Source organism: Poecilia mexicana, unplaced genomic scaffold (assembly GCF_051168715.1).
Source record: "Poecilia mexicana isolate PSO_F unplaced genomic scaffold, ASM5116871v1 scaffold_10, whole genome shotgun sequence".
Classification (NCBI taxonomy): domain Eukaryota; kingdom Metazoa; phylum Chordata; class Actinopteri; order Cyprinodontiformes; family Poeciliidae; genus Poecilia; species Poecilia mexicana.
The window spans coordinates 5,555,470-5,570,879 of NW_028263379.1; the positions used below are offsets into that span (position 1 = coordinate 5,555,470).

A 15,410-nucleotide genomic window follows, 5' to 3' on the forward strand; every position below is an offset into this window, starting at 1 on the left:
GTGCGGTGCGGTGCGGGGGGACTAACGCAGGCCTGCGTCCGGTCTGCTCGCCTCGCTTAAGATGCGGGTGGAACATGCATGCAGTCTCCATCAAACGAAACGGATCCATAAAGAACATTTGCATCCGAGCCAGCTGTTCACTCCGTCCGCACATAAATCCGCAACACGATAGCGCTCTGTCTGGCGCAGAAGGAGGCCACTGCATCTCTATAAAAGCGACGCTCTCAGCTTTTATTTGAAATATTATGTTTTGTGGGTGTATTAAATTAGCTATAAAGGATTTTTTGTGTCTTATCAAATAGTCTTTAATTGAGGCTGAATGGTTGCAGAAATGAGAAAACATGTAATTATTATCTGAATTTAATAGATATGAACTGTTGCAGACAGCTGTGGTTGCGTCTTGTTTATTCTGCGCCCAATTTACCAAAGTTATAAATAGTTTGGCCTTTCATTAATAAGAAAACGAGTTATTAAAAGTTATACACGCCCGTAATGTTTAGATAAAAAGTCGTTTTCATCACCGCTTCCTTCTTGAAAAGACGCATCAGAATAGTTGGATTGTTGGTGAAAGTTGAGAGTTGCCCTCTGCTCTGCGCAAACATGCACACCCCTTTGTGAGCGCGCGCACACCCAGGCACACAAACACACGAGTTCCCCTCTGAGCTCAAAAGCTGGAAAAATTGCGCCACTCTTGGAGCGTCTTTCAAGGGAGGAAAAAAAAGTTGAGGAAGACAGAAGAGGACGAGCCAAGGGGAGACTCGGATGAAAGCGCCTCCTTCGCACTTTCTCCGCGCGCTGTAAACAGACACTTATTTATGCGCATAAATGAAACAAACCTAAAGGCAGCGCCGCGTCTCTTTTTTTGGATACGCGCGGCGTGTGGGAGCTCCTCCATGCGACGCTCACGTTTACGGACAGAAAGTTCACCGCCGCTGGAGCTCGAGGTTGTCTGAGTTTGAGCCGTGAGCGCGGCTTCTGAGGACGGTGGGATTTATTTCCTCACTTTACAAGAAAACGCCGACGGTTTGGAGACAGAAAAAAAAAATCCCTGTCCCGTCCAGTGACCGCAGCTGGTGAGTACAGGAGGAGCTGGAGCGCTTTGAGTAAAAAAAGAAAAAAACAGGAGAACCGAAATGTGAGCTAATGCGAGTGAGGGAATTTGTTCCACTTTGTGCGTTTTCTGATGTTTATTTCAAACCCGTGACTGGAGGAACATAAATGGGGGATGTGAGGGCACGGTTTGGCGCACAGGTCGGCGGATGATCATGAGGTGTTATAGCGGTGATGGAGAGCCGGGACACGGGAGAGCGCAGAGTGAAACATGCAGTGCGATCCTATTAATACGCAAAAACTACCAAAAGAAGGCAAACAGCGGACATTTAGAATAATTAAATCTTCTATCTGGAGTCTAAACACTTCGATAGGTAAAATTCCGCTTGTTATGATTTACTAATAAATATTCAGGTGATGTAGGTGGAAATTCATCAATTTTGTTCCTTAAGAGAATAAAATAATAGAAAAACGAGATGACGCTGATAGTCCCGCGTCTTTAAATAATACAGGACCATATGATGGAGGTTAGTGGGCTCATCCTGCCGGTGGTGGCTGCAGCCTCGTGCTCACGCTGTGCTAATTTCACGAGTAAAGCCTGCGTGGGGCGATGCCAGCTTTCTGTCTGCACTGGGCCCGATGCCATGAGACTCACTGATTCACATCAACTGCTGGTGCTGAGAGCAAACGGGCTCCACGGAGTGAGAATGAATGGATGAACGGGATGAAAATAAGTAAAGTGGTGATGGCGATGCTGATGCAGCTATCTTTAAACTGCTCCCACAGGGCAATTTATCCCAAATAGACATTAAAAAGAAGGGCCTGTGGCGGTTAAGGCATTATTACCCTTTAATTTACTCTAAATTGTATTATTATTATTATTATTATTATTATTATTATTATTATTATTATTATTATTATTATTATTATTATTATTATTATTATTATTATTTAGGGCAGTTGTATTCATTTTTTTAAATTAAGAAATTAATTTTCCTCACTTTTCTTTTCACTTTACTTTGTATTTAAAATGTATTTACAATTAATTTAATTTGGATTTTATTTATTTTGCGTAGTGTTAGTTCTTTCTGGAAAAAGGAAATGCAAATTTGTTAAATAATATTTTCAAAAGCAGATAATTTGTGGGTGGATTTATGTGATTGTTGCTGTATTAAAATCTCAGTTTTCTAAATAAAATCAAACCAGGTTTGCCTTCAGAGGCCGCGTGTGTAAAATCCTGGAGGGAGCTCTCATTAAACCTCTCTGATTAGATAACGCGGAGCAGCGAGCAATAACCTTCCACCTTCCAGCCTGGCCTCCCACTCTTTCATTTTGCTGCTGAAAAATAGAGAAGGGCTTCTGGAGAACTGTCGCGCAGCTACACACTGTGTAAAACTTAACCTCCAATATCTGCATCCTCTGAATGAAAAACAGGGAATATAAATAAAAAAAACGCAGCGAAGATGTAGAGCAGGTGAGGAGGAGAAGTGAGGAAAATGGTTAACAGCTTGACTGCATGCAAATTTCCTCCCGCCTCGAATTATCATAAGCAAACAGTGTGAGCCTGGACTAATAAAAACCCATCTGTGTAACTTCATATCGAGGTAGTATGAGGGTTGCGATAATGAATTTTGTAATATCCCACCGACAGACATCTCAATCAGACTCTAATCCCGTGATTTTACCACGGAATCACTCCACTTCCAACTGCAGCAGACAGCAGCAAAACACGCGTGGAGGCTCAGGCAAAACACGACGTGTTTTACCCACGCCACAGAAATCAGACAATGCAGTAAAACAATCGGAAATATGTCGACAGCAAGTGAGGAGGGCGTCACAATTATTGTTTTAATGCAGCTGTAATTTCTGACACGCTTCAAAAAAAGTTCTATAATAAAATTTAACCAGAAAAAACTCATTAGAAGTATTTCACTGACAGTCATCACTGATTCATACTTTTATTATCTTAAATTAAATAGCACCATGTCTTTATTTCCTGATTTTTCAAGCTTGATTTTTTTAATGTAAATTATTTCTATTAGGTTTTGGTCAATTTAAAGTGTTTCAGAGAATTATCTGAAGACTTCACTGTTATTATGGGAAACTAAAATATTTTCTAACCTTAAACGTTTTTAGGTTGTAGTCAAACTAACTGAATATTTTGTGTTTATCTAAATTGCAGAACAGTGACCTCACAGCGCCACAATGGAGTCCCACTGCCGCAAACTGGCCACCACCTGCGCACAAATAGGTGAGTCTCCTCAAGTTTATTCATTTAAAAACAGCGAAGAAAAGAGAAAAAAATCCATTCAGACATTTAATATTTAACATTTAATTAAACATTTAATTAAACATTTAATTAAACTCCTTAAAAATCACATTCAAATATACCGGTTATAATAATAATAATAATAATAATAATAATAATAATAATAATAATAATAATAATAATAATAATAATAATAAACTAAAAATTAAAAAGAAGGACATTTAGTCATTATCTCAATTCATTCTTATGTTTGAGAAACAACCTCCTTCTCTAATTACGTCGACGTGACGTCGGTCACATATTGTCTTTTTTTCTGATAAAATGAAAAATAGTGCAGGTAAATATTTTTCTCTGTCAATTTTAGCAGTCTGATAAAAAATGTGAAGACATATTGGCCTCTGTGGGTCATTGTTCTTTGTCTTAGTGCGCCACCTGCTGGACAGATGGAGATGTATTCTCCAATTTTACAGCAGGCTGAGTTGATGACGAGGTTTGGTTTGAGCGGATAAATAATGTTTAGCCGAATTAATTTTCAACCCCTTGTTTATTTAATTTAATTTTTTCTTTTTACAGTTTTGAATGTAAGAAAAACAAATTTTATCCCGTCAACTTTTCAATATATTCAGTGAATATAGAAACGATTTTCAAAAAAAGAAAAAAAGATTTATTTAAGTAAAATTGAATTATTTCATTGCTCTCTAATTCGATTCGAAACTCACATTCAGCTGTAAAAGAACAAACTATAACTTTGATTGTGCAACTCGGTAAACATCGATGTGGCTGCTGGATTCATCCCTTCATCCAAACCACCGCATATTAGGAATAATATGATTAATAGACGCAGAAACTGGCGAGCAGGAGCTGCAGATCACAGGGAGACGGGCGTCATCTGTGCCGCCCTGTAATATATGCAGCGCTCGGTGGATTGGCTCCTGGGAAAACTAAATGTATAATGAAAGCCTATTCGTGAGCAGGAATACGCTAATGGTGGAATCTGATGTCTTCTTAATCCTATGTAAAAAGCCTTGTCGTCTCCCGCTATATTGACTGAATTGCTAATTAATGGCCCTCTATGGCGGAGGCCTATTGCACGCAGTAATCCGCAGAAGAGAGATAAAGCATTCAGACTGTAGAAATGAAGAGGAAACCGATAATCCACTTCAAGTTTAGTATTACAATATGGCTGGAAGAGGAAAAAATGGCCTCACACTGTTTGCTGTATTATTATTATTATTATTATTATTATTATTATTATTATTATTATTATTATTATTATTATTATTATTATTATTTATGTGAAAATCTTCGTAATTTCTTGTTTTTCACATAACAGTCGCATCTAAATGGTTCCGCTCCAGTTGATTTGTCATGTAATCGGCCTGCAGGAGTGGTGACTGATGTGTGTTTCTGTGCGTGTCGGTGGTCTGCTGGTATTTATATATATATGTGGGGAGGGTTTTCATATATCACTGCGCCAAGTCCAAATGCGCTGCATGAAAGCGCGTCCAATTGGGCACGTGGGAGATGAAGGGCTCCTTTTTAGTTTTTCTCGTTTTTTGATGATGATGATGATGATGATGATGATGATGATGGTGATGGTGGTGGTGGTGGTGGTGGTGGTTATTCATGTTAAGGTGCATTTTAACCCGAGTGATGACCTGCTTCATCACATCTCCGTCACTGGTTTTCTCACACACATTTGTTCCTTTTTCTTTAATGCGTCACGTTCATTAAATGAATGAGATGAAAATTAGATGAGAAGGAAGAAAAAGTCCCAGACGGAGCAGACTGCAGGACCCAGCAGCAAAGTGAGGACAGATCCGGTTTAAGCGCTGATGATGGAGTAATCCGTCCTCACCAAACCTGGGCTGCGGCTGCTGGAGGCCCGCGCGCCTCAGCCGAGCTTCATTTAATGAATCCGAGAAGCCTAACACCGAGGGGTCAAGAGGATCACTCCATTTGACAGCTAGTGTGTGGCTCTTTTGCATGTCGTGAATCAGAAAGTCTGTGAGGTCAGGCTTTTTGTGTCTTGGACTCGATTTGTTGAGGTCTGTTTTGCTTTTATTGCCTTTGACCGAAAATCCACACTGGAAGAATTTAACAAATTAAACTGGTTTCTTTGGCTAGATTTTTGTCAACGATTTTGGAGAGAAATAATTTTTGTTTTAACTGCTGAAAGCCACTCAGTTAAATCATTCTATTGTAATTATTCCTCATCTAGTTTGTCCTTTAAGAGTTGGTCTGTGATCAATGCATAAAAATAAGTTTTAGATTTATTCTGTAAAGGTTTTCCTTGACAGCCTCAGTTAAAATATCTCATGTTTTTGCTCAGCTTTTGAACGAGTTTAACTTGAACGTGAACTCTGTCACTATTTTAGTTCTAGATGGACACGAGTTAACCTCCAAACCAACCTTTTCCAGAATGGTTCAGCTGGGACACAGCATGTCAGCAAAACTCTGTGACTTTACCTAAATATACTTTAAAATAATTGATGAGAGTCAGACTGCATAAGGGAAACACAGCAAAAGGATAAATAAATGATTCTGCAGCCTGAAGTAATTTTGAACTATAAAAGTTCAGAAGATTTCAGAAGTTTTGTTCACACTTGTCCAATGGAAGTCAAATTAGGTCAAATCTCTATTTCAACTAAATGGGAATTAGATTGTAATAGATGATCGTGTTGTACTGAGGAAGACTTGAAGTCAAAAACTCATTAGAAACAGAAGTTCTCTTTTTCACAAAGGTTGTTCCCTGGTGTGTCTGTTCACCTGATTCTGACTGCGGAGCAGCAGGGGCAGGCTATTACATGGTGGTGGGAGCATTATGCTGTGGGGACGCTTTACTTCAACACATCACAATTATGATCTGAATGTTCACAGACTGAAGTGCTTGGTGTAAATTAGCCTTTGGATGGAGTCGTTTGACTCTTTTCCTTCAGCGCCTCCATTCTGCGCCCCTGTGCGAACACACATGCGGCACGTGTGCGCTTTTTTCACATAGCATGCGTGTCTGGCAGTTAGCGTCAGCTGACAAGTGCGCGCAGATAGTTTTGGAGCGCTGGCGCCACCACAGCCCTTCTTTTGAAGTTAACATTTGTTTGTCCTTTCACGGGACCTCTGCGGTGCAGAAGGTGTTTGTCTTTGATATTCAGTGCGCATCTATTTTCTTTGCGCCTTTCAATAAAAGCCGCTTTATCCACTGAGCAAACTGCAGCGACAGAGCCGGGGAGAGTGCAGCTCAGCCTGGGTAACAGCGGCACTCCATCTCTTTACCGGGCCACTGGACCCGTCTCATAAAATGAGGCCAAACTGTGTTATTTTCATTTTTATTTGGTCTTGGGCTGCTGCGCAGCGGCGGCTCGGGGCGCAGCTCGGTACACCGTGCGTCTCATCTGACTTTACATGCTTTTATTTGGAAGAGGAAAAATAAGCGCCAGCCCCGGCATAAATACACTGGCAGACATATCTCGTTTCTGCGAGCTCCGGTTGGTTGGGCACATCCACATGGACGCGCCTGTCAGAGAGAATCGGGGCGGGGGCAAAGCGGTGACGTGGAGGTGTGGAGAGAGGCGCAGTTGGATGGGCAGAGCACAGGCAACAGCTGAAATGAGCAGAGAGCGCTGGAGTGTGTGTAAGCCTCTGGATCTAATATCACCTACCTGTCCTTGTCACTCTGATATTCAGCCAAGGTAGCCGCAGTTTTCCATCGATGCTGTGATAAAACTCAATGGCCTGTTTTAAAGCGTTCTCCAGTTTAAACAGAACGAGGGCTTCATCTCAGCAAGAGGAACTGTGCTGCTGTGCGCTTTTTGGACAGCTGAACACATTCCGGAGTCGGACTTTCCGCTCAGCCTTCCTGTGCTAGAAGCTCGTGAGATCTTTCACCGATGAGCTCTATGAGGGATCCATTAAATATAGACCACCACCTCACAGGGAATAAACTCGCCTCCACGCACCACACGGCTCTGGCGATGGCTTCCAGCCTGCAGCCGCTGCAGCGCTCCGTGGACTCTAAGCACCGGTTAGAGGTGCACACTGTGTCGGACACATCGAGCCCGGAGTCTGTGGGTAAGAACCGGCCGGGGTTTCACCCGGAGTCCCAGAGATCATCTGGTTATGAAACAATAGATGGCTGTTATCAGTCACCATGAAGGGAGATTTATACGCATAAAAACCGGAGCTGTCATTTTAATAGCCGCTCATATGTCTCTGCTTTGACGGTGAATTATTGTTTTTTGTATTGTTTGTTTTTAAACAGTTTAAATAGTTTCTTGTATTTTTAACATTATTACAAAAAGTAGAGTGCAACTTAAAAGGAAAAAGTATATATTTTTAAATCAATTAAACATTAAAAACTTCTTTAAAAGGATAAAAAATATCTGGATTTTATTCTTTTTTAAATTCAAAGAGCAAAATATCAATCTAAAAACCCGTTTTTTTATATATATATAGAAAAAGAAAAAATACAAAATAAAAACGACGATTCCTCTGACGACCCGTCCAAGAAGAAGAGGCAGCGGCGGCAGAGGACTCACTTCACCAGCCAGCAGCTGCAGGAGCTGGAGGCCACCTTCCAGAGGAACCGCTACCCGGACATGAGCACCAGGGAGGAGATAGCCGTGTGGACCAACCTCACAGAGGCCAGAGTCAGGGTGCGTAAACACACACACACACACACACACACACACACACACACACACACACACACACACATACCAAGCGCGTAGCACTTCTGATTCTCTCTGCACATGAACACAATTTATAGTTTTTTTAATTATGCGGCTTTTTGGCACAATTACGCGCGTAAATAAAACTTTATGGATTGCTGAAATGTAGTACAATATTATAAATAAAATGTTACTCATAAAATAATTAAAGGGAAATAATTTTTAAAATACTGCAGGATAAAACCACATTTAATTTGACCTCATTCCAATAAACTTGATCAATTATGACAACGCGCAAATATTTATCTCAGTACAAAAAATCTGGAAATTATCTTTATCGTTTAATTATTTTAAATATAATTACAAAATACGAAATGTCTTATTTGCCTATTAGGTGTAATTAGGCAATGATGACGCTGTTAACAGTTGAGGTTATTGACATGCCACTTGTGTTCTTCTCTCCGTGTAAAAGAGGTGCAAAGCTCGTATTTTGCGATTGTCGCCCTGACGTTGTGTGATTAAGGTCAGAGTGTTTGTGGAAGCATGCGGGGGAATACACATCCACTCCACGCCAAGATGCTCCACTGAGACTGCAGTGTGTATTCCACGCAGATAGAGGCGGCTGTAAAACTGGAGTTCTCTGCGCAAATGGGAATGAGAGGGATTTAATTTTAATTATGTACATTTAGGGGGAAAAAAAATAGAACCCAATATAAAAAATGCACAAATAACAAAAATAAAAATAAGAATGAAAAAGTGTATTTTATCTCTTATATTTGTTATTTTTTGTGCTCTAGGTTTGGTTCAAGAACAGACGAGCCAAGTGGAGGAAACGGGAGAGAAACCAGCAAGCCGAGCTGTGTAAGAACGGCTTCGGCCCGCAGTTCAATGGACTCATGCAGCCGTACGACGACATGTATCCCAGCTACACGTACAACAACTGGGCCGCCAAGGGCCTCACGTCCGCCTCCTTATCCACCAAAAGCTTCCCCTTCTTCAACTCCATGAACGTCAACCCTTTATCCTCGCAGACCATGTTCTCGCCGCCCAACTCCATCTCCTCCATGACCTCCAGCATGGTGCCATCCGCGGTGACCGGCGTGCCGGGATCCAGCCTGAACAGCCTCAATAACTTGAACAACCTCAGTAACCCTTCCCTCAACTCTGGGGTGCCCACGCCGGCGTGCCCCTACGCGCCGCCGACCCCTCCCTACGTGTACAGAGACACTTGTAACTCCAGCCTGGCCAGCCTGAGACTGAAAGCCAAGCAGCACTCGAGTTTTGGATACGCCGGGGTTCAGAATCCAGCCACCAATCTGAGCGCTTGCCAGTACGCGGTGGACAGGCCGGTCTAATTGCTACCTGCACTGCAAAAAATCGCCACCGAGCTGACATGTTAGAGGACAAAGCATTTTTAACCCCACAAAAGATCATTTTGAACTGTTTGAAGTATTAAAGGAAATTTACTGCTCGCCTGGTAACCAAGACTCAACTTTTCCATCAAATTATGAGAAAAATGTGATTTAATTCGCTCTTATTGACTTTCATTCATTTTCACGCAGGGAATCTGATTTAGAGGGTTATGTTTGTGACGGTGGTTATTTTTTGCAGTGTGCGGATAATTAATAGCAGCCGTCCACAGAAACAAGAGACTACTACAGCTACTTTTCTCTCTCTCTTTTTTTTTCTTTCGAAACAAGGGCACTAGAAGACTGAACCACTGAAACACACTCAGCTCCTCCTCGGAGTCAAACTGAACCGGGAGTTTTTTAAGTTTCTTCCTCTCCGATGAGCGATGGCCTCATTCACTGAGTTAAAAAAAAAATCAAAATAAAGGCCTGTTTCACTTTTCACAGCTCGTCATGAGGGCTTTTTCCCTGATGGATTCTGGACGTTAACTGTTGACAGAAATGTTCCTGTAAATATATTTGAATGATCATCTCCTGTTTGTTGAAGCGGCTGCGCTCCAACGCTGCAACTCCTCTCCAGGTTCCAACTTATCGACGCATGTGGATAAAAAAAATACAAATCCTAAAAAAAGGAATCATGTTTTGCTTGCAAACAAAAAGGGAATGTACATACTAAAAACGCACCAGTTGTGTGTTTCGAACATATTATAAATTTATTATTAATGTCTGTGTGAATATCGATTTAGAATAGCAATTCTGGATTTTAAAAAATAATAATAAGCATCCAAAAATGTTCCTGCGACAAATTATTTGGTTTTTTGCTCTGTGTATACTATTTGGTACGGAATTATGTTGTTTTCCCCCATCAATTCCCGAAATATTGTGTTTTATTTAATGGAAGTAAATATATTGTTCCAAAAACATTCTGCTGGGCGACTTTTATTTAATCTTTGTGCAAGAAGTCCGTTAGCGGAGTGCAAAGCAGTGACAGTCTGTCTATAGCCTTTCGATTGTCTGAGGCGCTTGTGCAGCTAATCTATAGAGGAAAACAATGGGCCGCTCCAATACACATGGCACCGGGATGCTCCGGCAGATTAGCCCCTGAATGCGTGTCTGTCTGCCTGCCTGCTCCAGCCAAGAGCCGCGGCTGCTCGCTGGGGCTTGAAATAACACCGGAATCAACAAAAAGCTGCACTGCGGCGCACACAACAAAGACAACAATCCATTAAGTTCCGTTCTCTGAAGTGGATTTTTTAGAGTCAATGAAACCTTAGAATAATGTTTAAAAAGAAATAAGGCGATTCAAACGCAGTCATGCATCAAATCAACCCTGCTTTGTTGGACTCTTATGTACACACCTTAAAACTTGCTTTGTTTTGTTTCCAACCAGTTCTTCTTTGTAGACACGCAACCAACCTTACTCATCTGTTTGCCCTTTTATTGTTTTCATTGGCGCTGCTGATTTTTTTATGCTTTAAATGTGCACAAACGTGACAAAGCCAAACAAACTATGAGTATGAAGCTTGAGCAAACATGCAGAGCTGCAGAGGTATGAAGGCCGGGGATGCATGCAGGAGGAAGCGGGGGATGAATGCAGCGTTCATGGAAGAAACACAGCCCACCTCCAGCAGAACGAAAGAAAATATGTGCAATATGCATGCAAAATGCTATATTTATATTTTATTCATTTTATATTCCCCCATAATGCAGACATGGGATGTAAAAGTGCAGCATTCCGCAGTTTTTAGCACAAAGGTGGTCTATTGGCCCGATCCGAAGATTCACTGTGAGATTCGCCTGAGGTCGCCTCTCATGGGGCTTTATTATGAGCAGAAATAAATCTCAGTAAGTCCCGAGTGTTGTTTTTACAAAAGTGCCAAATAACAAACACCAGCGAAGCGTTCATCCGTTTCCATATATGCCGGTGCCGTGCGCAGCTGCAAACCCGTTAAGATTTTCCACAAGTGTCACCTTTGGATGGAGTTGGTAAGGCGCGGAAATAATCATCCTGTAATGGTGGGGTGGAGGGGATAAACCCGGGCCAATACACAAGTCTGCAGTCTGAATACACATCGACACAATCAACATGAGACCTGAAGAGGAATCAGCGGGAAATTGTTCATTTGGCTGACACGCTGATCAGGACTGCACACTTCTGTGGATCCCCACTTCTGCTCAAAGGTAAGCATCATCTTATATTTAATTAAAAAATAAATAATAATAATAGGTATGAATTTAAAATGTAATTATTGCATGGACGTTAGGTCTGCACTTTTGAAAATACATTTAATAATTTTTCTTCAGGAAATGTAACCTTTTTGCAACACCGCAAATATTTTTGCACATTTTGATGCTTAAGCAAGAGTTGAAATTACATTGAATTCACGGATATATTATCTGGGTATATTTTATTTGAAATACTTATCCTAACTAATGCGTCAAAGAAAACACCTTTCTAAGGGATTCATAACATTGTTTTCAAATTATTGCATCATGTGTAAAATTTGTAATAAAATGCACGAATAAAGATGGTATTTTCAGTCTCATCCACACATCCCCTGCTTCATTTTTACCTACAACGCCGCAGTCCATCCTGAGGGGAAATTAGTTCCACTTGCTGATTTTAGAAGGAAAACTCGCTGCTCTCAGCAGAATTTAAATTAAAAAGACAACAAATGCAAAAATCCAGCAAAAATAATCACAGCCTCTAAAGATTCATGCAGATTAAATATGATGCTGTTTGGTGATGACGGCAAGTCTTCACAGAAGATTTCTGGCTTTTATGAATATGTTGGTTATATTTAATGCTAGGAAACTATTTTGGGTGAATAATGGATGTAGAAAATTTGACTCAGCATTGTTTTTACAAATTAATACGAACTTTTTTTTCTCCTTTCTGCATGTCATCTGTTCTTTTGCTGTTTAGTAACTCTGTGTTGCTGTAGCAAGCAGGAAATGTGGGAGCTGGAGGGATATGGGTTAAGATAATGAACACAGATTCCGGATGTTTCAGAGCAGGCAGGGTGGCTCGGATCAATAGTTTATTATTTGAAGGAGGCAGTGAAGCAACAGAGCCAAATTAAATCACAGCAGGACTCCGAAGGGACAGAAACACTCAGCTGGGTGAGGTCAGTGCTGTCTGTCTGTAGGTGAGAGAAGATGGGAGACACGTCAGCCTGGTCCATACGTATGTTTGCACACATGTTGGTATGCAGGTGTAGTTTGCAGTGAGACACTTTGGCAAGAGTTGGGCCAACAAGCATGAGCTCTGCAGCAGAGAGGACTCCTGTGTCTGGGGGAGGTGGAGTGTTTGGCTCTTAACCAATGGTGGCCCAGCAGCTTCAGCTAAAGGTCACATGGTGTGACCTCACACATTCTCACCCTCACCTAAGGCCTGAAGAGAGGTTTTCCACAAGATTCATTACAACCCATCTATAGTAACAGGAAAAAAGCTTCTCTGGCAAACTTTCAAAATAAATCAGAAGATGCCTCGATTTATTTCAACATTTGTGTCTGTTTACTTAGCTCAAAATGAAAAACTAGAAATGCTTTTTTTCATAAAAGCGTCGATCTAAAACAGGGTGAAAGTGTTTTATTTTAGTGAGTTTGGCTGGGAGTAGGTGTGCTGTGGGGAGTTCAGGCCCTGCTCAGCGCCGGTGTCTGCTGTGTGTTTGCTCAGAATACATGTGCCATTCGTGCAGCCGTGTAGGAGCTCCTCTGGCTGTGGAAGCTGGGAGCAGTTGGAGGGCAGGCGGCAGGCTAGAGCGTGTGAAAGCAGATAACCAGGACGGATTTCATGACGCACACACTTCCTGTTCTCTGAAGTTCTATTAAAGAGGGATGAAAACAAAACACACACACACAGATCCGAGTTGTTTTCTCTCCAAATCAATTTCTGCACATTGAGAGCATGCTGAAAAGATCAGCGGAGCAGCTCTCATGGAGCTTGAAGGGAGAAAAAAAAGGCTCCATCATGAGGGACTTGAGAATTTAGATGATACGGTTGATGTTTGAGGGTGAATATCACCTGCTATTTTTACAACTGAATCAAAAATCAGAAGCTCTGCTGCCATCTGGTCAAAAGAAAATATTCAAGTTCCAATAAAGAGGACTCTGAATTAAAGGGATAGTTTGGAAAATTTCAGCTGAGAAATCATCAGTAAAATTCCCCTCAGCTGTTGTAGTCAGATCAGCATGAGTCTATAGGAAAGTAAAGAAATCCTCAGAGTGCAGTTAGACTAACAAGCTAATCAGAAAGACATTGCTGTCCTGACTTAGTAGGCTCAACTCAAAATGTCCATCAGACCCGCTTATCTTCTCTTATGGAGAAGATACAGGGAAGCTTTTATGTTCACAGTGTCACTTTTCAGGAATTGCATGATGCAACCTGGAAACAGCTGCAGAGTGTAACTTTTATAAGTTAAAACTGTCAGCATGTCGATACAGTTTAACATGAGAAAACATCCAACTCCTCTCCCTCCTCCCAGTGGTCCTTCTGCCATCTGCAGAAATACATTGTTCCAGATCAGAAGCAAGCAACCAGTGGCAGAGAAAAAACTTGTCATTACAGGAAAAGTTGTTAATCCGCCGTCATCGGTGGCTATACTAACTAACCTGTGCATTCATGGAAGGGGTGGGAAACGAGCTGTAGGCTAGCAGAGCAAGGCGCATGGCCTGAGGGGGGGTACACAAGCATGATTAACAGCAGTAAGACTGTTCTCTTGTTCTGATTGGTTGTTTCTGATGGAACCCAGTATTTCTTCAGATGGCAGTATCACCACTGGCAGGAGGCAGAGGAACTTGATTTTTTTTATGATTATCTGACTCATAATATACTGTGAAGACACTTTTAACAAATAAATAAAAATCATATTATTTTAAAAAGTTGCATACTGCAGTTTTAATGCATACAAATGTCTTCCAGCTCAGACAAGCAGCAGAAAAGTTTTAGCTTTTAGCTGTGGACTTTTTTTTAGCATAACAGTGAAGTTTACCACAGAGTGTGGCCAGGCTCTGATGGAGGCCAGTGCTGCTGAAGTTGGGCTCTGATTTGTTTAAGGGCTGAATTTAATCATAATATGAAGATCATCCTTTAGCTTTTTCTGTTGATGAATGTTTGAATGTGTTTTATTTTGTGGTGGGGGACAGAAAGAACATTCCTACCTAGACAATGAAGGTTTTCATCTTGTCCAAAAACAGAGACAACATCATGATTAGTGCTTTTTCTGGAACTAGAACCGCTTTAGATTGAGACAAGCATGAAAACCACAACACAGAAACAAGTCAAACATGGTTTGAGTATTTCTGCATCTTATTAAGATATGGTTTGTGATTTATAAAAACAAAACGGTGGAGCTCATAACATGAGCCCCCACAGGTTGGTCCATTTGTCAACATGTATTTTAGGAATTTAAAGAGAGTGTCTATCAGTGAGCCTGTGTGATGTTCCACACTGTATGCAACTCATCCCACCCAGACATGCATCAGATCATTTCTGCTTTTACTGGATGGGAATGAAAACAACTGGAAGATCTACAGGATTTCTATGGGAATAATCAGTTTCTGAAGTCTTCCTCAAGCTTCGTCACGTTAACCCGACAAGTCCAAAGCTGCTAACATTTTAGCCTTATCTATAGAATCGTGTTCAGACACCTGCAGTTTACACAGGCTGCCCCCCTCCTGCACTGTTTTCTGTTTTCTTTGGGCCTGTCATCTACTGTAACAGCTTAATTGACGTTTACCTCAGTTTTGCGGCTGTCAGCCACCCAGAGTCTGAGTTTGAAGAGCAGCTCGGCACGACCGCTTCCCAGACTCCAGCTTTAGCTAGAAAATTACACCTGAGCACTTGTGTTTGCTTTAGTGCTTCTTTCATTTCATGTCCCACAATCTTCACAACCCAAGGTGAGTCAGAAAAGGCAGAGGGTAATTGTGGAAAACAGAATCTGAGTCTTTATTTTTCTTAGCTGCAAAGAAAAAGAACGAACAAAGAAAGTCAGAATGACAGAATCAAAGTAC

The 15,410-nt window shown here is 41.3% G+C and overlaps 1 protein-coding gene across 2 annotated transcripts; it reads left to right on the forward strand.

Moving 5' to 3' along the window:
* The first annotated feature begins 666 nt into the window (after window positions 1-666).
* Window positions 667-10,318, forward strand: pitx2 (paired-like homeodomain 2). 2 transcript variants are annotated; one of them, XM_014998982.2, is made up of 4 exons: window positions 667-1,073; window positions 3,233-3,301; window positions 7,772-7,971; window positions 8,784-10,318. In XM_014998982.2, exons 2-4 carry the CDS (start codon window positions 3,256-3,258, stop codon window positions 9,339-9,341), a joined length of 804 nt encoding a protein of 267 aa, XP_014854468.1. In that variant the 5' UTR covers window positions 667-1,073; window positions 3,233-3,255; the 3' UTR covers window positions 9,342-10,318. The 2 variants fall into 2 exon arrangements, with proteins under 2 accessions (XP_014854468.1, XP_014854467.1); XM_014998981.2 differs by lacking the exons at window positions 667-1,073; window positions 3,233-3,301 and adding an exon at window positions 6,771-7,387.
* The last annotated feature ends 5,092 nt before the right edge of the window (window positions 10,319-15,410 follow it).